This window comes from Arctopsyche grandis, chromosome 9 (genome assembly GCF_051622035.1).
Source record: "Arctopsyche grandis isolate Sample6627 chromosome 9, ASM5162203v2, whole genome shotgun sequence".
Lineage (NCBI taxonomy): Eukaryota > Metazoa > Arthropoda > Insecta > Trichoptera > Hydropsychidae > Arctopsyche > Arctopsyche grandis.
In genome coordinates this window covers 25,794,988-25,818,608 of record NC_135363.1, presented here as the reverse complement: position 1 = coordinate 25,818,608, position 23,621 = coordinate 25,794,988, and the positions used below count along the sequence as shown (strand labels likewise).

Genomic DNA, 23,621 nt, shown 5'->3' with positions numbered 1-23,621 from the left:
AGATAAAACCATAATGCAGAAAACAATTTATATCGCAGAAATTTAATGAACGCTTACATATGTACATACATACATACTTAGTTGCATTAATGCATCATACGGTTTCACGTGGGCATAACTAGTATGTTGCTCGTCAAATGAGCAGATAAGAATATTATAATATAAGGCACGTGTCGACAACATATTACACACTCGTATGTACAAACTGGTGATAGCAATAGCAAAATAAATATATTATCAAAAAACAATTTAAAAAGAAAACGTATTTGTTTCGACCTTGAACGGGACTGATTAGTAGAACATTGGATATGCAACGATGGACAAGAGGTCGAAACGAATCACAGATTCTGTATCAACTATGTTTACATTACTGAGACGTTGTACAGACGATTCAAAAACTCACTTGAAATTTAAAGGTGGCATTTCAGAGTTGTTCGAGGACCTGCGACGATCTCCAGCCATGTCGGCTAGGCGTGCGAAATTCGTGTCCTGATCTGCCAGTCTTGCCGATTTGCGAGATTCCAATAAACGCACCTCGTCGAGACGCTTCTGCAGCTCCATAGCCATCTGGAAAGAAAAAAAAATATATTATAGAAAAAACTTTACGGTACATTTATGAGGGGTTTATGGCGCGTATGAACTTCCTTGACCCCTACACTGTTGGGTATATGTATGTATGTACGTTGACGAAATTTTATCATGTTCAACATCGAATACATTGACCAACGCGAAACCAACCCCTCCAAATTATAGTCATGAAATATATAAATGGCTCTGGCATATTGGGCTTCTCAAAGTGTAGCACAGGTAGTTAAACTCTATTCGGAATTATAATAACACAAAGACGTCAATACTGCCGTCGTTTTACAAGTTTTTTTTTATTACTAACTTCACTATGTTATAAAATTCCTTTAAACATATACATAAATATAAAATATAAAATTCCTGCCCGTCAAAAATTTATGATGTGATTTTGAACCACTTTCACTCTTTAGGGCGAAAACACACTGAGTGGTATGGGACGTCATGTGTCCTTGACTTCCCGCTGTGCACGTGCAGAATGCATATGTTTGGGAGGTCGCACGTGTATGCAAATCCATATCCAACGAACAAGTTTCTCCTACATTTTTTTCTATACCGTTATCACTGTCAAGCAAGGATAAAATATCACCAAAAACACCCAGGGGGTGATTTTTTGGAGTGTGTACCATGAACACGGGCTAGGTCACTATGGCTAATGTCTGTGACATGAAACTAAAGGAGTTCAATCACTAACGAACTCATTAAAAATAACATCGGAATAATATGTTAGATAGAATGATGACAGATAGCTAAGCAAACGCGGCTTTCAGTGGAAAGCTTGATCAAATTACTTTTTGCACTCTCATTTTTAAAAGTTGAGCTTTTTTGTAAGTTAACAATAAATAATTTAGTTTTTAATTTAAACTATGAACCTTGTACTTTGAACAATGTACTTTCCCATTTTACTTTTTTATTATTACTTACAAAGACTCTTCAAATTCAAATTACTTTTCAAAGCAGTAGTTCACTTAAATAATAGCGGCAATATCGGCAGTTTTTCAATTAAATTAAGAAAAATGGAAAAGCAATAAAGTGAAACCACTTCATTTCAATTTAAAAGGTTTAACTTCAGAGTGAAAAAAGTTTATTTACATACAGCAAAGTAATATAAAGCGTGTGGCTTATAAAGAAACAGCACTTCAATCCTAGAGAAAAGCAAATAGAAAATTAAATTAAAAACACAAATGGGCACACACTTCGAAAAGCACTGTAAATATTAAACGAAAGGGACGCTAAACACAGTGCAATATTAAAACAAGGGTCAACGTACACTTGCACGTCTAATTTTGCTAGACCGTTTCAGAAGTGTGTTTTTTACACCCACACACAAAGCACCCGACTATTATTAACCTTTGAAATTCATTAACCTGGAAACTTTCGCCTCGAAAACAATCTAGATAGCACCATTGAAAATAATAAAGACAAATTACACCGAAAATTCCCAATTACAATATGACGCATTCCACAGTCGAACTTCACCCACTGCCTTATCGACGGACAGGGAGAGTGGCTTTGGTCAGATACATATACACGTAAACCTCAAGATCCGGAACCGGTCAGGTTTTTGGGGTACAAGGCTGCCGTAATTCGGATGTCAAGATTCGATATACAAAAAGTGGATTTCCCCGAAAGGAGAGACGACGTGACGATGCACACGCGTTCCGTAATTTATGTACTACGACAAACTGACGTGTTCGTGACGTAAAAAGAAAAACAAAAAAAAACGTGTAAAGGGATCGCCATAGGTGCGTATCGACGATGATAATGAACGAGTCACAGTATCGTGGCTTACTTTACTCCTAGTTTCCGGTTCGCGGTTGCGTCACATCCGGTAACCCTCGACATCCACGAACTGTGACGGCGACAGGGTCGCCGAATTAGCATTGTTCAACTGGAAATTGCGTGGCTAATTAAAATACGTTTAAATTATAATCATAAAGAGTAAAATCAACGATTAATCTACCCACAATTCCATACAGTAAAAATATATTTCCCTTGGTATTGTAATGCTGCTATGGTTGTAATTAAATTGACTAATTATTCTGCAAATATAATGATCCTTTTAGTGAGGAGATGAAATATACCGATTTTCACTTGAATCATTTCAATTTGAAGAGAGCTTGGTGATAGATAAAGCAGAGAAGACAAGATGAAGAGTCGAATTCTCTTCACCATAAATCGACTTGAGTCATTTTTTTTTGATAAAATCAAAGCATTATTGGAGAAGCATAATCAATACTGAAGATAAATACATGTATATAAAAAGAAATATAAGGTTTCTGATTTCCCGGACTTTTTCAATTCCCGAGACACGAGACGGAGGTCGAGATCGTTCCCGGGATTGCTGGGAGCCCAGTACATATGATGTAATTTTTTTTCAATTTACATAGTTTATTTTTTTATTAATATGAAATTTATTTATTTAAAAAAAGTAGTTAATATATGTATTTATTAACTGGAAAAAATGTAATAGTAAAAATTAATTTATTTGAAATAGCTTCTAAAGAATATTAAAATATTTAAATGTGATTCTAATAATATTTCATTAAGATTCAAAAAACCTATTTCTAGATTTGGCAGAAATATTTCTGAAATGGAAAAAAAAACTCTTTTAGTTGGTTTTACAGTTAAATAGGACGAAAACTATTTTTTTAAATTACATATCTGTTTATTTAGAAGTCTATTTTTATTTACGTTATTTTGTAGTTTTGTCTTCGAAAACTCGTTCATCGTTAAAGCACACAATTGCGCCTTCTTCATCAGTATATAAAAGAATTTCTTAAATTGTGGAATTATATTCATAATAGTATCATCGTAGGATATACATTTTGATTTTTGATTGAAATATATTTCCCAAAATTCGAAATAAGAATTAAGAATTATAAAGAACAAGGACACGGGACATCAAAAACTCTGTGGGTTCCCGGGAATATCTGTCCCGGGTCTGGGAATTAAACTGCTTAACTTTTATTTATAAAAATATTCATAAAGTTGTAATGTTCCACACATGGGTTAGCTCCATTAGAAAAAACTTATATAAATATATTACTTTACAGCAATGACTAAATACGTTTTCACTACAATTTATTATACATAAAATATGATAACAAAAACTCATTGTACCTATATTTATAAATATCTTATAGAACCTTGAAATAGTACAATACATAATATATACATATATGGAAAAATTCAATTTACATCTTGTGTAAGAAGCACCCTATTGTACGTCTATTGTGTCGCTTGAATGAGATATGCCAATATTTGACACTAGGGTCACCTTCAATTACCTCGCCAACGGGTCCATTCAACATCGAAAGAGCAACTTCAAAAAAGAATATTTTAAATACATAGAACGCAGCCCTAAATAGAAACGGGCGGATATAGTTCTACGACGATGAATTAATTTGTAAAATAAACTATTGTGCATTTTCGCCTTCACGCTATCGCAATACGTAATAATATAGTGTTTACCGGCCGCTCTATCGAGATGCATGGAACCGTTACTTTACACGGTGGTAATTACAGAGGTTTCGCCGGTTACCCGTTACAAAAAAAAAATGTATTATAATGTCTGAATAACTCGTGTCGTTTTCAATTTAGTATCGAATAATAGCGCAGCAACGATGAAAGTGCCAGTTAGTTCAATGCGACTGTTTTGCATTTCAAATTTTTTGAACTCTTCTAACAATTTTAACTGACAATGAGTGAATACATTATGTGTCGACATAACTATGATTTTTCACTACAATTGAAATTAATCTAATCGAATTTTCATCGAAAATATTGTATGAAAATGAAGCATAGAAAACTATAAGATTATTTTCGAATATACAACGTATTTAAATTTAATATTGAATCTAAATATTAAAACGAAACTTTTTTGATGAAGTGTTTTTTAAATGAAAATGAATGTTTATGACATTTGATATAAATTAAATTTTTCATTTATAAAATATTTAAATATTTAACAAGCGTAAAACCTGGTTTATGTATTTTTCAACTCCAAAATATTTGACATACATACATAAATACATATATGCGAATTTTATTACTATATTAGTATTTAATTCAACACCAACTTACTAAGCACCTTTAGAATGTATTAACCTGTCAGAATGGCGATAATGTGCAGTAATAGACCACCCATTACGTTTTCACACAGTGTCGTAGGCGGTCTTATGGCCTCACACAAAACACATAATTTACAAAATATTTAATGTGATTTAAATTTAAACACCTACTGCTCAATCCAGAGGCAGTAAATATTATACGCTAATGTCTGTATAACTATGTAAATATGTAAATAATAACATTCATTCTTTAACAGCTAAACAAACATAAACGCGGTTGAAATACAAATATAATAAGCATAAATAAACATCAGATAGGCATATCGAAATCGAAAATTATATTTTCGGTGAAAGGCCCAAAGAACGGTCACGCGCAATGAGCGCATTCTCGCTGAAATAATTCGCGAATGAACCGAACACCAGCACACACCCACAGGTGTTTGCGAAAGCTCATTTTTGCAAAACGGAAAATCGCACGATTTTCTCACGGTCGACGAATTAATAAATCAATGTTCGCACATTTTGATTGACACCGACAACGAACGACGACGACGGGAAGTAGCAGTCATCTAAAATAGCATTGACCGGTTGGCAATGACAGTCCGCGACGCGCACACTTATCATTGACACGAATGCACTTTTTTACACCATCGTATGTATACATACGTCCATGTCATCACCATCCGCGTCTGCGATCCGAGGAATCGTCGAGTTAGAAGAAGACGACGACAGATGCCGTGAAAAGTGAGTCGGAATCCGCTTTCACCCGTCGACGAAATAACTCTCGCGCTCGTTCCGGAATAGCGGACGAAAGCGACCGAAAAAATAACGATCAATTCGATATTTTCACGATATTGCGAGCTCGTCAATGAGACGCGTGTGCATCATTATCATCATCGTCATCGGAGATCGTTGACACCGACGATTACCCGACCAAAGTGTCGCCGGTGACGCAAATGAACGGTCATTTGTCCGGAGGTACGATGACGACCCGAGCAACGACGTCATTATCCGATCGTAGTCGAAAATAAAAAAAAAAGATTTTTTTTCCCTTTATGACAGTTCACCTTAAATACACGATGTTCTTTATGATTTAACTATGTAGTGAATGTGTCCTGTATCTGCTGTTAATATTTGGTAGTTGAAAGTTAACAATGAGTAAAGAGGTAACCGATGATTTCCGGTGTGCCGTTCTTGAAAATGATAAAGTTTTTAATGGTATTCTGTATGTATGTTCGTATGTATGTTCAGACGTATGTATGTATGGTAAGACGTATGTATGTTCACACTGTTAACTTTTTTCCACAGTGCTAATTAATCATTGATAAAATATAAAAGTATAGGAAATTTCCACATCATAATATATTATAATATACGACATCGTTTTATTGCAATTCCGTCACTTAAAACGTGATTTGATTTGACACTTGAAAATGTCTTTTTGTAGTAAAGATGTACACCGTCAAGATAGAGAAAGAATCAATTCAATCGTTTCTTTGATTTCTATATATGTACATGTATTATATGTATTAAATTTGGGGTGCTAATTAAATGAACTATAATTTTGACCATATTCACTTTCATATATGTAAATAATGTACACACATAAAATATGTATCGCACGAAATACGAAATTTCCCATTACATATTCGCGTAAAAATTAAATGATTTCATAAAATACCACCAATAATAATTGAAAACATTAATTAATCAATTCTGCATATACATATGTACATACGTACTAAAACTCTCAAATCGAAAGTTTAAAACGATTACAATCCCATTTAGTACATATGTACATATCTATTGGGAACACCTATTTATATTGTATTCTCCTGCAATTTCCTAAGTGCCAGTTATAATCGGAGTTTTATTCTCCAGTGAAGGTTTTCAAACGGTGCCTCAATCAATTTTACTGTCGTTCCCTTTGATCTTGATTTATCGATTGCCGCCTTTATCTGTCAACGGATCGAACAAAAGCGCACGATCGTTACGACACAACATTGTTTGACATTCGATTCAAAATCGCTAGTGGCGATCAGCATTCGTTCTATTTGCATGCGTTTTCGAAGCACGATTATATTTCGGTAAACAGACATACATATGTAATCGAAATATGTATGTACACACAGAATAGGAACGCATTGCAAACTATTCGAGGGAAAAGTGTGAAGTACACCTGGGTTATGTAAAGTACATACCCGTGGGTTGGAAACTGGTTTCGCCTAGAAAAACGATTTTCTTTCTCGATTTCTACATAGAAAGGCGCCTTTTGAAAAAACGGACATCGGAAAGGCGCTTCGATGGCCAACGTCCCCAGAAGAGCTAACGTACTACAACACTAGGCCGCCACTCTCTTGCCACTTTCACTCGCATTAGCTCTTTCACTTCCAATACAATAAATAAACGCTTATATACGTGGTGCAATCAATTGTACGCGGTGGGTACGAAAGAACAGCTCTTTGAAAGCTCTCGAAACTAAAAACGCTCTCATCTCCCAAACTAAAAGTTCTATGATGGAAAAAATTATTGCACAAACGAACGAACATTGTAAACTAATCAATCACGACATCTTTTACATGAACGAACTTTTTTTTACGAAAAGCATCAAATTCAAACGAATAAAATATCATTCGATTTTTGTGAGGCGGTATTTTTTGAAACTTATTACAAAGTAAAATATATTATTTTAATATGCGAGCTTTCAAACATGAGGTAGAATGTTATTGCCCACTATATACGAACCATTTTTAACGGTGAAAATTGATTTCCGCGCATAAATAAAGCACTTAAAATTAATTTAATAGCAGATTACACACGAGCCTATAAATTAACCCCACGGATAAGTGAAGCCGACCACTTGACAAAAACATGCAAAATCGCCAACATTGTCAAATTATCGAGATTGGAAGCACATAACAGGTATTTGGCAACGCCGATTCGGTCACGCTAATCTGACATCGTGACTTACATTTGCCAAAAAACGTTTTACAATTTTTACTAAGCACGTTATAAAAAAATTTAAAAAAAACGATGCACTCGCTAACGGAACAAATTGAATAAGCGAGAATTAAAATTTAACATTAATTATTTATCCGAGTAACCCAAATGAGCAACAAACGAGAGCCTTATATAATTGAGAGCGTATAAATCGACGTTGCATATGTATTTATGCGAATTTTTCCCGTTTAAACCGATCAACGATGACTGTCAATGAGCGTCACGTTGGCACATAGCACTACGACTTTTTCTACATAAAGCCTTTTAGAATATGTAGATAAATTCGCCCGCTTTCGAAAGCGTGGATACGAACCCAAAGATTCGATCGGCAGAAATGTCAGATCGTAAAAACAACATAATCATCATCATGATGTAAAAGAAACAGTAAAATATAATAGAATACGATAAATTTTGATAAATTGCACCAAGTAAGGCAGGGCACTGTTAGAACTTGGTCACGACTACAAGGCAAGTGCTAGAGGCCTGGTGGACATGGATATTTGGCAAGGCAAACTGGGACGGGTCCGCCAGAGTCTAGTTTTCACTTGCACAACAGTTGATAAGTATATATCTATCTAACTATCTGACCATTGGAGTCGTGATTAATAATACATAACGTACAGATCGGGTTTTCTGTGTGGAAAACAACGTCGTTTAAGCCGATCTTTGGTACATATGTACATAGTAACATGCTGAATGAATGCAAATATTCGATACGTACATAATACATATATATGTAGAGTGCTGTAGTAAAACGGGCCATTGAAACAACTCGATCAATAATTTTAATTAATGTACATATATAAGAAAGTCCAATTACAAAAGTTTTTAGGGAACATTATATAAATCGTGAATCACAATCTTAAAGTTTATGTACCTCATTTTACATAATACATAATTCAATATGTATGTATTTACTATGTTCATATATTTAATTTATAAAATTACAGAATGGTTGCCCTTAATATAATTAGCTGAATAAAATCAACAGAGATTACTATTCATTTTCATTATATTTTAGACACAATGCACTATGCATTAGCATTAATTTTAGACACCGTTATGTATTTAGTTATGTACGCAGTACGGAAGTCAAAGAAATTCATCAATTAGTTGTATTTTCAAAATTGAAATTATTAATTTAATCACATTTAATTTTATAATTACAGAAAAATAATTTGTATAGAATATTTCATTTAATTAAAGAACAATGCAAATCTTATACAATACATGTTAAAAGCATTCGAATATATAAAAATTCTACTCTACCTTTGTATAGTGCAATAGCTGATACATATGGTAAGAGTACTTCTCCAGTGGATTTCTCACTTCCCTCATAAGAGAATAGAAAGGTATTATGTATTAACATAAATATGTATATGTACATATATGTATGTGTATATGTACCTAGGTTATGAAATATTGATATTTCTTTTAATTAATAAATATAATCAACAATTGACACTTCAATACTAAATGCTAGAATGTGAAACCAATGTTAAGAAATAAACTACTTTAACGTACATATGTATGTATAATTAAAACGATTTTATAATCACGCGTTTATCTGCCGCATTCTACGTGTACTAATATCTCCAACTATACAAAAAGTGAATGAGCTCTCATCGCAGGTAGACCGCGAGCTTTGAATTTCAAGATTGGTTTAATTTGAAAAGAAAATAAGAAGTTACCGCTAAGAGGGAATTTGTTACGCTCTCCATACAAGATCAAACATGGATGTTTGGATTCTATCATGTACAAACAGCACGCACACACAAACCTCGAATTGTCAGTAAATAAACTTTAACCGCAAGTAATGAATCCTAAATGTATCCTCTTTCGAACGTCGCCGACCGAAACTCCATTCGGACAGAGGAGTGTGTGCGTGTGTGACGCAATTTTAAATTTATCATTTGACGACCCAGATCTATAAATATTTAGCTGTCTATTCTCGGGGTTGCTATTCTTCGACAGAATCGCTGGATTGACATTGTGGAGCGAAAAAACAAGCGAAACTAATTAGCACAACTTGCTTCAGAATTAACCGAACCGTTCTAATTTGACCTCAACACATATTTTCCATTGCAGAACTGTAACCGAGCTAGTGCATAGGAACGTAGTAGTGTAAACAATCTAAACGACGTTAACTATAATCTAATCATTAATGTCTTCCTACATCAGAAATATTCTACAATTTTCAATTTGAAAGATGCTGCGTTACAGAGTGACTAGCCGGTATTATCTTACTTAAATATTTTTCAATACTTTTCTACGTTAGTTCCTAAAATGATATAAATACATACATATGTATTTTTACATACCTCTTTTATTTGAAAAATAAATAGTTTGCATCATATTTTTTTACTCGTATACCTATAAGTACTTCATCAATTTAAACATACATACATATATATGTATGTATATACGTACAGAAATTCCCGGGAATTCACCGAAGTTTTGATGTCCCGTGTCCCGGGAATTCTTATCTCGAAACCCGGGGAAATATTTAAATTAAAATGTTCTTTAAATGTTATAATAATAAAGGCAAAAGTATGTATGTACCAGTGGCGTGCGCTGAAACTCTCTCTCTTTTTGTCGTACAGCCTTACTTAATTTGCACGAACGGGATACAAGAGGAACAGCCTGTTCCTCTTGTATCCTGCTCGTGCACATTAAGTAAGGCTGTACGACAAAAAGAGAGAGAATTTCAGCGCACGCCACTGGTATGTACATATATTAATCCTACGATGTAACTACATATAATGAAGTTCGGTATTCTTTTTGTATTGAGGATTCCACAATGGAAGAAACTCTTTTAGATTCTGATGAAGACGAGACAATTGTGTGTTTGATGAATAAATAATTAAATAAGGAGTTATTAAAGACAAATCTACAAAATAACGTAAATAAAAATGAGGCTTGTAAATAGCCTCGACTTAAAATGAATGATATGTACATATGTATGTATATAAAAACAAATTATTTTAAAACAAATTTTTCGTCCCTTTTAACTATAAAACCAACTACGACCGAAACTTAAAGAGTTTTTTCCTAGAAATATATATAGGCGGCTTTAGGATTTTTATTTAAATGTTTTAGTATTCTTAACAAGTTACATACATATCAATATCAAATAAATTTACTTTCATAATTACATTTTTTCCAGTTATTTAGTTATTTATTTCCAATACTTTTTAAATAAATAAATAAACTATATAAATAAAAAAAATTAAATAATAAATAAATAAATTATATATGTACATATAAATAAATTAAATTAAAAAAAAAAAATTACATACAATGTCCCGGAAACGATCCCGAGGTCCGTCCCGTATCCCAGGACTGGAAAAAGTCCGGGAAATCGGTGAAAATATAAGACATTTGCATTCGACCGGTTGAAAATGTGCGTTAGTTAACGCTTAAACTGCTGGTGTTACACGACAGATTGATCGGATTTAACTGCCGCGTAAACCACGCCTCGTAAAAACCGCTCGTCGAGATTTACGACCGGTTTACGTATCGGATGCCACATTCGCCGAGACCAGGTAAAATAAACATGACCATCAATCATTCGAGAAACGCCAGAGCAACTTATCATACGCACCACTTGCATTTACACGTTCGTGATATATCGACATACACACTTGTAAGGAATATGATGTTTGCATTTGACGAATACACATTGCAAACGTACTCGTACATATGTACATATATATTGTGAAGAATGCGAACAAATTGTCTCTATGGATGCCATGCCATGTATGTATGTACCTACACATTTCCCACATATCGATCTTCAAAAGTACCTAATGTACCTAATGATAGTTTGCGCCTGTTTGTTTTTCAATGTTGATATTGCGTTTGCTTTTAAAGGTATTTATTTTGCAAGCATATCACTTTTATACGGTCTGCCGTTTCCGTATTTATAACCTTCTTTATTGTTTGCGTTCTAAACATAATATTATGTGTTTCAAAACAAATGTCTCACTACATACATACATCGGTGCCCCATAATGCATTCAAAATCCAATTACAAAAGTTATTATAGCCTTATCGAACCTACTGAAACATTAATTTTTCTATAGCTGTTTCTATACTTATAAACCCCTATAAAAAAAATGCATTTTTCGTAAGTGCAGATGCCAGGGTTATCTTTACTCGTATTGAATGAGACTTTTTTTTTTCATTCAATTAAAAAACTAAAAACCAACTAACTAACTTTGCAAATTTATATTTCGTATATAGTCATTCATGGAATTAATCTTCTTAGTAAAAATAATAAATCTCTTGTTACTTTCAAGCCACTGATCGCTACTAGTCTCTTCAATCTAATCTCCGTACTAAAAACATACATATACATAATATATATGAATTTAAATCCCAATATTTTTTATATTTGCATAGTGATAAATTTATTGTATCATATAAATTTTTTGCAGCACATTTGTGAATTCTTTAGATGAAAATATGATGTAAGAATATATTGTATAATATAATATGAGCAGTGTAACCGATTGTTGTACTGAAAATTGCATTTAAGATAAGTAAGCATGTCGTGGATCAAAAAGGTTAAAATTATGAGCAAATAAATGATCAGAAGTGTATGTATACATATACATATACATATGTATCCATATGCATATGTAATATATATGTACATATATACGTATTGGAAAGGCCTTCGTTCAAAAGTGGACAGTGAATACGTATAATGACGACCAATAGTTAGCCAATTTAGCATGCTGAATGATTTCAAATGTTAATAGGTATATATATGTATATGTACCTGTATATAATGTAATGAACTTACGCAGCTATTAGAGTTCGATCAATCAATTTGCAGACGAAGCTGCTGCCACGTTGGAAACTTTCATCTTATCTAAATTAATTATGCGCGCTCTTCGATAAACGTAAACTCTGATCTCTGACCAGATACTGACGATCGTCGACCTTTAGACTAATTAAAATTGCTAACGAATGCACTCCATCAACGAATAGATTCACAACGTCACCAAAAAAAACACATGGAAAATTTATAAAATTGCCATTCAAACTCGATTTCACTGGAGAGGTGTCGTCGACGCAGTGCAAAACAATGGAGCATTTCTCTTTTAAAATCGCCAGATTGCGTCTATTGTATGTTAAGTGACCTATTCGCACGTTACGACATCCACACTGGTTAGCCAACCTTCGTGTAATCTCTTCAACATCCTCGGATGATGATGGTGAACGTCGTTACGTCCCCATAAGACGTGACCCAGATCGATACGAAAAAATTGGTAAACGCCCTCATTATAAACAAAAACTGCACGGGCAAGTCCTACATACTTCCGGCAATCAAAAATTGTGAAAACACTTTAACCTAATTAGCAAGAGTGTTATTAAAACCAAATCAAGCTGATCGTCAACATTTTCAATTTCCATGTAAGAAAATATCGAATTTTCTCAAATACTCTATCTTTGACTCAATTGGAAAACATCGGAAAAGTACTTGGTCTTGATCTTTTTCAAAACACTTCACTCAGATGAGAAACGATATATGCATCCCTCTGCATTGAAATCACGATAAAACCACTCCTCGATGTTTTCCCAATCCAACATTTTCAAATCATTTGAAATTTTCCAGTAATCTCCACATTTTCGATTTATCACCTGCCTCCATCTCTTAAAAAACCGATAAATATATTCCCACGTTAGGAAGAATCTTTCTCCATGATCAAAGCAATGTTATTGGTTTTACTTTCGACCAAGTTTTTGCTTTTTCGTGTATATCCAGTATGCCCATTTTTTTCCAGAAATTGATCAAGTCATCATCTTCCTCAGCAAAAGTTTTGAGAAGATCAGCACGGTAAAGCCGTTTCATTGATGATATGACACTTGGCCCATAGGTTGAATTAGACTTAAAACATTAGGCGGTGAAAATTTAGCTATTATAAGACCAGAAATCAAATATGTTTGCGTGTTTGTAAGAGAATATAATTGAATGCAAAAATTAATTAAATAAATAACTTAACATATATACATACGTATATAAATAAAAAATTCCACTGATCAACCAATGCCCAAATCCACTTATTATTACGTAGCTTAGGTCTAAATTTAAAAAAATGGTCATTTAAATACTAAGCAATATTCGCTATTCAAAGAATGTACGAAAATATAATATAATATAATATCCAGCCATCAAAAGTGATTCATCAAACAAAAAAAGGAGCATAATTGGGTCACAATTGTAATGCATTTAGAGCATTATCGATCCTGTCGCTCGACCGAGTACTAACAACGGGGGGTGAAAGCTTGGAAAATGGAAAACGCTTGTATGCATCAGAAAAGCGCTTGAATGGCCTCTGCATTTGCACGGTCGATATAAATTAGCGATTGACTCTGCAGCGATAAACTTAATGCTTATACTTGACACGGAAAACTTTGTCGCGTAGAATCCAATCCGAATGTAAATCAGCGTGCGTGTGTGCATGTTTTGTCACACTGAATATGTAAATTTTTCGTGGTTTTTTTTCCAATACACATACTACATATATGCATATCATAGGTAAAATGGGAAAAAAATCCGAAGGTCCCATGGACGAGTAGTAAAGATGCTACCCGACGACCCAAGGCAGCTAGCGCAGCACGTGCTGAATTTCGTAATGTGCACATGGCCTAGTTTCCGCAGCGTTTACTAGAATGGTGAATGTTGCGCCCACTGCTAGCACTGCTGCCGGTATAAACCTAGGTACGAAACCGGCTAAATGGGTCAACGCCAGGGTTCACACAAACGTCAATTTAATCATTTAAAGTCAAACGATAGATTATTGACGACGTACAACAATGTAATGGCCAGACGAGAACAAAAAACCGGAAATTTTAGTAAAGAGCTTTCGTGCCCTGTACCACGTATGATTTCTTGAAGGGAAATGTGATGAAAGGTTGATGAAAAATTGCATTCTTTGTGTTTGGATCTTTTTATATCTAATATATTTAAACTGATCAATTTCTATAAAATATCAAACTCTTCTATATAAAATATAGAAGATACGCCGATATATATAAAATACGCCGAAACAATAATGCGGTTTAAACTTTCTTTTTGTGACTAAAAATGATGACATTTCGACTATTAGGTATATGAAAAATACTAATAAACGTTTTTTTAATCGTTTCTTATGGCTGAAGGTTGCAATTTTTCATAATTGTAGCTATGTATAATGACAGTACTGCTGACGATTAATCTCCAGTCTTTACATGATTCAGCTGCACTAATCATCTAAAGACGTTTTGGGAATCTTTCTTTTCTCGTTACCAATTACACAGAGAATTACCGGAGCGGAGACTCATCAATCTGATGAATCAATTATTATATGAAAAAGCCCAGTTTAAACATTAATTTGAACAAGTTCATTCGAAATACGCGGTGGTCTGCCTATAAATAAATAATAAAAAAGAGACGTGTCATCGGTGAAGTGATAATCATTCCGACAAAACAGAGCTTCCTTAAATTTTCACATTAGCGAAAATAATATGTGCAATAAAAAATGCAGTTGTGTTAACGTGTTAAAATCGCCGGCAACAAACGCGTATTGCGTGCGTATTGTTCGCCTTGTTAGCGACACGCTTTGCTGATTCTATCGTGAAATAATATAATTTTTTACACCTACATATGTATATACATATAATAAAAATAATAAAATTCGGCATTTTCTTTAAACATATAGTGCGTGACGTGCCCCATGGCATACCGTGCAAATTCAAAATTTTAATAAATGATAATCTCCATAAGATTGTTGTACCCAATCCGTCGAACATCCGCATTTGCGATTTTTTTCCTAGCGCAAATCACTGAAGAATGACCGATTATACAAATCAAACAAAATATGAAACGCGAAAGAAAAAACCAATTTCGCATAATGATAATTAGCAAAGTATTACGAAAAACGTCCTTCCAGAAAACGCTCCACTATTCTTCAGCCGAACTAAACCTTTCTAAGGTTGTATAATTTGTATAAATTTAATATTTTTAATTGACTTATTATAAAAGTCATACTTTTTGCTGTAACAAACACTCTTATTGAACAAAAAATGGTGGAAAACTTGAAATTTTCCGAACAGAAATTTACAATATTTTTTTTATTTTGAAAACATATTTTAAAACAAATGATAGAACTAATCATAATTTATTTCACGTAACCAAATATATGTATATATGTATAGTTGATTAAATTCAAGTTCATCGTATGGATTTGTCGAAACACACATAGACAATGCAGAAAGCACCGCATTTAAAATAAAACCCACTACATTGACAAACAATATTGAATCGAATGAGGAATTGGCTTCGATTTTGATGACTCTTTCATTGAAATCGCTGGGGAAAAAAATGATCCTTGACACGCATATCACCACAGCACATCTCATGACGCGTCGTCGGATTCCTAAAGCTCGTCCCACTGCCGAAGAGAGGCCACTCTTCGGAATTGTGTTTTATGGACACACGATCTGTTGGTGGTGACCTAGTAGTGAGAAGCCGGCTAGCAGAAGCAGTAGTAGTAGTACATTGTAGTAGTATTATATTTACTACAGCCACGAACTGCTAGACACCGGCCGGCCGGCTTCGTAACCCACTTTTAGAACCCAGCGCTGCGAACTAGTAACAATTTCATAATCAATTAACGAAACTCGGCCATACCAATTTCTACACACTGACTGTGGGGTCGACGATGCACCCAAGTGCAACTGCGACTTTCGATCGTAAAAAATAACATAATGCATCATATTAAATTTCATTTTCTGAATGTTCCTTATTCTTTATTATATTACACGTTATTTTGCATAACGTACAATAAATCACGATCTGATTATATATCTAAGCACTAATCTTACTTTCGGATAATTGCCATCCCATTTTAATATTTCAATGACTCTTCGTTTTATCTATTAAAAATGACGAATATAACGATAAGATTAGACGCCCTGATGAGTCATTTTTTTATATTATTCAAAACATTTATTTCGAAGATCTTAATCTACTACATACATATATTTTACTGTAACTATTTATATAATCTGCACTACCGAGACTTCTAGCCTTATACAGATTAAGTTCATCTGTGTCTCACAGGAAGTGCACGACGTATAGTCGAAGACAAAAATGTGACTAAAATAAACTCACAGTACTTTTGGCTATTTTAAACTGGTCTCATTTTTATACATACAAATAGCATAAATTAGTTTATTTTATTAAATCAAAGGCACTTTACAAACATATATAGCTCAAACTTTCAAAGACCTAAATCCAAAAACTATACATTCATACATTGAATCCCTTTAAAAGGCGACTTGAATGATTTCAAGGTCTAATCAAGACATTTTTGATAAGAAAAACTTAAATTGACCATTATTAGTTTCAATAGCATTAAATAAAATAAGAAAAGTCAAAATTACATACATACTGTACCTATTTACTGTTGAAATTATTTAAAGGACAATCTATTGTGATATTTTAATTCCTTCCGGATGTTATCAATTGTTGGGTAATAAAGTACAAATAGGGCGGTGTAATAATATTAATGACAGTTCCGCGTGGAACAGACAGTATCTAGTAATATTAAGAACAAAACAAAAGTAACAGCCAACTGAAAAATAGATAGTGCAAAAATTTTTACCACCAGCATAAATAACATACAAAACAATATCTATGTATTACTGCATACCAAAGTCCCGAAATAAAACCAGCCAATACCATACCGACTGAACATACAACACCTACACACAATCCAAGACACTATCACGTCTCATTTGATTTAAGGGAAGAAATCGAAAGTCGTTTCGAACAGCGCGTAACAGAATACAGATATTAAACATGTAATAAGTGTCAGTGCACAGTGAAAGCGAACAGGGTCAACCGAATCTTAAATATTCATACCGACACGAATTCCACCACGCTGAAATTTACATCCGCACCCAGCACTAACCAGCACTCGACGGAGCGCATTTTCAAACCCTAAATTCCCGTGCAAAGGTGATGAGGAGACAAACACGCGATTGTAATAAATCGGTGGTGGCACGTGGCTCGTCGACCTATTTAACCTACCACCACTCGGCACGACGATTCCCGGTGCTCCAGTAGCCTGGCCCATATCCAGAGCATAGGGAAGTGGGTCAGGAAGACGGGAAAAACTGGGTCGATTCCTTGTCAGGACACAGAACACCATGCGGGGAGTCGAGCCCCACCCAAAGGGAGATTCGGGAGAGATGTAACACCACCGGACCTAGCCGGTGTAAATATAGCCGTACTCCAATACTCTCGCGAACGGTTAGAAAGTCGTCCGTTACAAAAATAGACTTGACATTAAAGATTCTTGTAGTCTCCGCTCGCCTCCGTCGCTTGGAGGGCGAGAAGCGTGGACAGAGCCCCAAAGGACCAAATATAATTAAATATACATAATAAATTGTGAACAATCTAATTTTATACAAGTGAAAAGGTTATGAAAATTGTTCAAACGTCTGACAAAATGCCATTTGATACGATAGTGCAGCTGCTATTTAAACAGCTACCACTTGAACGTTACATACCATTGGTTCAATTTTTAAGTATCGAACTATTTAATATCACTTACAAGGGTGTAACAATTTAAAAGTACATTCATATTTTCAAATGTGTTAGTGTTGGGCTAAATTTATTAAAGATTATCTAAAGCAATGTATTCATTTATTCACTTCGGGTATCAACTCCTATTTTTCTATTCCTATTGTTTTTTATTACTGTTCTATTGTATTATGGTTTAATGGTCCTTGCGGTCGTATATGTATAAATAAATAAATAAAGAGAATATGTATGTAGTACTTTTACATGAGTAGTGTTCTGGGTCAATTTTTGTTAACAGATGTGTAAATTTCTAATAAGAAGTGTTGCCTTCATTAACGTATGTACGAGTATTTACGATAAACTAATAGAAAATATTTATTTGAACATATTGTTCCAGAACAAAACACGGTAAGTACAAACGTTTTAAATTAATCAATCGAACGGGTAATGCACGTTAAGTCGTAATTACATATTTACAATCACACTAAAATTTATTTCCAACATACCAGTAAATATGATAATTCTTCGGACTTTGATACGTCGATCTCTAAAGCAAATGAAGCATGTTCGTATCACCATTTTTTTAATCTATTTTGTTAATTTATAAGATGCACGTTTGTCGACAAGGCAACAACAGCGTGCCATTCAGTTTCAAATTACAATTCGACGACGTGATATCGATTTCGATTAAATTTATCCTACAGCGAATATAACGAGCGAAGTCTCGTTTTATACAATAGAATACTGTCTCGAAGTACATACATATGTACATACGAACATTTGTATCGAAAGCGAGGGTTAATTATGTACAAGAGTTGTTGGTCCCTCACTCCACCTTATATTATCTGTATGAGGAGAATTTTAGAATAGACTCAGTGAGATGATAGTAATCAAATATGAACGTATTTGATTGACAAGATTCAATATTGGAATTCCATTAGAAACCATCTGAAAATGTACAAAACTGAGAGATTTCCATGGCGCGCCATTGATATATATGTACATACATACATATATAGAATAATAAACATTTCAATATCAACGAAATGAAATGATACTGTATTATAAGTGGAACAAATTGTTTTAAAGAAAAATACATATTTACAGTTTCTTAAGCATATCTAAATTTTGCCCTATTTCCTTTTGTGTTACTAACTATTGAGTCGACAACAAACAGTAAAAAAGTTCACAGTTTTCCAATACGTCTAACCGTGACCGAAGAGAGTTAATACAAACGCGTATATGAGTCAAAAATAATATTGACCGAAGAAATGCTGCGTTTGTTTTTCCAGACTATTTCGAGCATACTAAATAGCACACCGTTGATCAATAAAATACGCATAGGAATTCCGATGCGTGCGCGCTCAGTTTGTCACCATAAAGAAGTGGGTCAACGCCACAAACATTGCTGAATCGACCTGTCAACTCCAAAAATGCATTACGAAATTTTTCAATGGCGCCAAAGTGGAAGCATCCAAAAAAATTTAAACAAACGCAAACCGTAAACAAACTGCGTAGACATATAAATAGGACATGCAGATCGAGAGATGAGAGCGTCGGAAAAAATTGGCGTAATTCACAGAATCGTACCGGCGTGACGTCACGCGTAAGTGACGCCGCGTTTGTGACGACGAGACGCCATCATGACGCTCTCTACGAGCGACTTCGTCACAATCCGCACACAACGCTCACACCGTGCAAAATAATAATAACAATTGCACAATATCACGTCGTCGTGCGGAATTTTCGTTTTAATTACAGCGCAATGGACCCACTGCGGTCAAATGTCGCTCCTATGCGAGACAAAGGAAAACCGGAGTGCGGATGTGCCTTTGGAGGATTCGGTTTGGAGATGGTTTAGATGAGGTTACGTAAAACGATACTGGCCGCTTTGTCTAATTGAGATTGTGCGCTTATCCGGGTGTTTTTAGAAGTGCCGGCCGGCTTTTAGCCGGTTTTTGTTTGGCTTTGTGCAGCAGCGCGTGTGGTTGTGCAACGCGCAGGGCGCATGCGGCGCGACCTGACCCAAATAAGGCGTACAAACGGGAAACCGTGCCACGACCAAATGGACTATCGCCGCAGGGCCAACCCTAGGCCTATGCTTATGCCTACCCTATATCTATGCCTTAGGACACACCTAGTAACAAGACAATAATTCAAATTAACAAAAAAAAATGAGGACTAAATATAGCGAAGTTTTTTGGACTAAATATAGCGAAGTTGCGGAATCGCACAATTATTTAGATTTTCCTATATTATCTAGTAAGGCTTCATGTTATGTATATTAACCGTCAGGGGCGTGCTGTGAAAATCTCTTTGTTTTTATCACACAGCTTTACTGACGTATACGTGAGCAGGATACAAGGGTACTCGGTATGTCGTCACCTAGTCCCCTTGTATCCTGCTCTTGTACACGTAAGTAAAGCTGTGCGATACGAACAGGGAGATTTTAACGGCACGCCACTGTATTAATGGCAGTCGGGACACGAAAATATATCGCTTTTGAAATCGCCATACATTCAAGATTATATTTTGCAAATCAATAATATGAGCCGTTATAATTGAAAGTGACATAAGTCCACTTTTCTTCATTTCGACAAATATTTCGCAAAACATTGAATATATTTTTTTGCGTTTGGCAATATTTAAAATACTGTTGACCTGCAATACGTTTATTCTGATTTTCATGGATTAAAATGAGCAATTTGTGAATGAACTCACACAGAAATTCCGCGACTTTTTAACGGCTCATATGTATGTATGTATGTATGTACTTACTTACATACATCGTTGAATAGGAAAATATAGACGCTTTATAATAAAAAGAAATACTTATGTATGTGTATGTATAAGAAATATTGCTTATAAGTTGTGCAAAATGTGTATGAACTTAAACAAAATTATTGTTAGTTTCAATAATGTTAAACAAAACAAATTTACATGACAACGGTAATAACGATTGAATAAATAAATATTGGTAAAGCAACGAGTAAATATGTATGTAGATGTAAATATATGTATGTAAGACCGGATTATTATTCAGATTTTTAACCGGGTATTTAACGGTTTTAAATACATCATGACTTCATATAAACAAGATTCGAACAATTATTTATAAAAAAAAGCACGTTGATTCTTGCAAAATTTAATGATAAGAGTAAACTAGTTTCATTGTTGAAAAATACGACACAAGTCGTAATTTTTTTTTATACGCTCCGTACATTCCTTATCGTGATTTCGAAGGGAGTTTTCCTTAAAAAAAGTCGTCGCGATAATTTCAAAAGAATTTTGCTTTCATCGCAAAACTTTCGGAGTGAATTCTGCTTTCACGTTGAAGAAAAAATGGCCACATTATAGAAATAATAATTCGGTCTCGTCAGCGTACTCAGTACCTAAGTTAATGTTGGGCGGTTCGATTTTGTAGTAATCGGTACGAGAGGGTGTTGATAAATGTGATATTGGACAGCTCTACTTGGTAACCACGCCAATGCTATTATTATGCTAATCGTCAGTTCACTTCTTAGAACATACACATAAATCATAAGATTGGTTCTTGCAATTACTTAGGCAACGGCGAAAAGCACAGGAGAGGTTTAAATTGCACGCTCGTGACCTACGGTAAGCGGTTAGAAGTTAGATTAAAAACTTTCATTACGACAATTATCATACGTAAGGTCACCATTACTTTTGCAGTGAACTTTGCATTACCACAAAGTACATACATATGTATACAATATGTATACATAATATAGTTAAACACAATACTACAAAACTCCTATTACTTAGCAATATACGGAAGCGTCGTTTATACAATATTATATTTCAACACATGTACATACATATGTAGCTAATTCTTCGTATCTTCCAAAACTAATCAAAAGATAATCGACAGTTATCTACCAACATACAATGTGGATTGGAAACTTCACTCTTTAATATTTAATTTTTCAAATACCACTTTCGATACATTCAACTTTTAATTACTTTAAGAAAATTATAAAAATTTAATGACGAATCTCTTAAAAACCAATTACATCCGAAGCTCAATCTTAATATACGTAATATATATAATGCAACGAAAGTAGAAGATCGCATCGAGTAATAACGGAGCCAATCCATCCATCCATCCAATAAACATCGTAAAAATAATATAGCATATAATAAAATAGTCGTATAAAAATTCTCGGACAAAATTGGGATAACGTAAAGATCGTCTACCAATAAAAGACCTCCCATCGCGATACTCGTAACAATACCTACTGGCAGCTTTCTCTTGGCGACACATATACATAGTATCCCGAGAAAGGATTTTTGGAATAAAGCGAGTTTTAAAAGCGGGGAATCGATCCAGGAATAGCATTCATTCGGTCGGTGCAAAGAGCGAGAGAGAACAGAGAGGGGTGCCAAATCGACCCAGTTTGGCCACAAGGGCGGGTTGGTTGGGTACGAGGGGAAGGTTTGCTGGATTCTAGGTCAGGTCACCGGGTGGCCTCCAGCTCGGGTCCAGCGAGATGGCAGTTGCTGTACAAGGGCAGGCCACGCTACCGTGTCAATATTAAGGCCAACCATTATAAAATATTTAAAAAGTGCAACGATAAGCCAAACAGCAACCTACCACAAACCTGAAAATAGCTCAAGCAAATTTTAGCACTTGTAATAATATAATAATATCAATAGTACCAATTATTATGACCAAACGGAAATTTCAGTCGAATAAATGTGGAGATTTTTGAATTTTCCGAACAATGAACTAAAAATTCGGAATTCTTATTTACTTAAATTAATTCTTAGAGAACAACTCTATTAATAAATAGCTACGAATTACAAAAATGTAGTTAATTATATGAAAAAATCCAAGTTTTTCGACAAAATGTTCTTTATAAACGACTAAGGGTTAACTACATTTTAATGACTGAAAAGAGTTCTATCGCATTCGGAAAATGACCTACGAAACTCTCTGAACTGTTGAGGGAAATAACTAGCGCTTTACATTTTAGTATCGATTAGTTCATTAACACAGACTTCAATTTTATATTATATATAAATTAACGTTTGAAATACAAAGGTTAGCTGTATAAATAGATCTGCAAAAAAAATGTCTGAAAAGTAATACAATTTATTACGCTGCCATTTAAAACCTGTCACATTAGGCCGCCAGTAGGTGAACAGGTTTAGTTATATTTGCATTATAATATACATACATACATATAATAAAAAAAAAACCAAACATAATCAACGATCACAAGTCCATTCAGAAAAAGTATTTATGTATACACGATACCGTGGCATAGGCGTGCTTAAAAAAATCATCAACAACGACGGTATGTTTCGACGATCGATACTAATCTACACCTCAAAGTTATACTACGTACTCGTGCGATGAT

At 34.3% G+C, this 23,621-nt stretch overlaps 1 protein-coding gene across 1 annotated transcript in view; it reads right to left on the bottom strand.

Annotated features, from left to right (window-relative positions):
* The window catches only part of Glut4EF (Glucose transporter 4 enhancer factor), a 123,524-nt gene that overhangs the window by 75,730 nt on the left and 24,173 nt on the right, over window positions 1–23,621 (bottom strand). Inside the window, exon 2 of the mRNA XM_077437580.1 lies at window positions 404–567. Coding sequence (XP_077293706.1) covers window positions 404–567 — 164 coding nt within the window. The remainder of the gene's footprint in view (window positions 1–403; window positions 568–23,621) is intronic.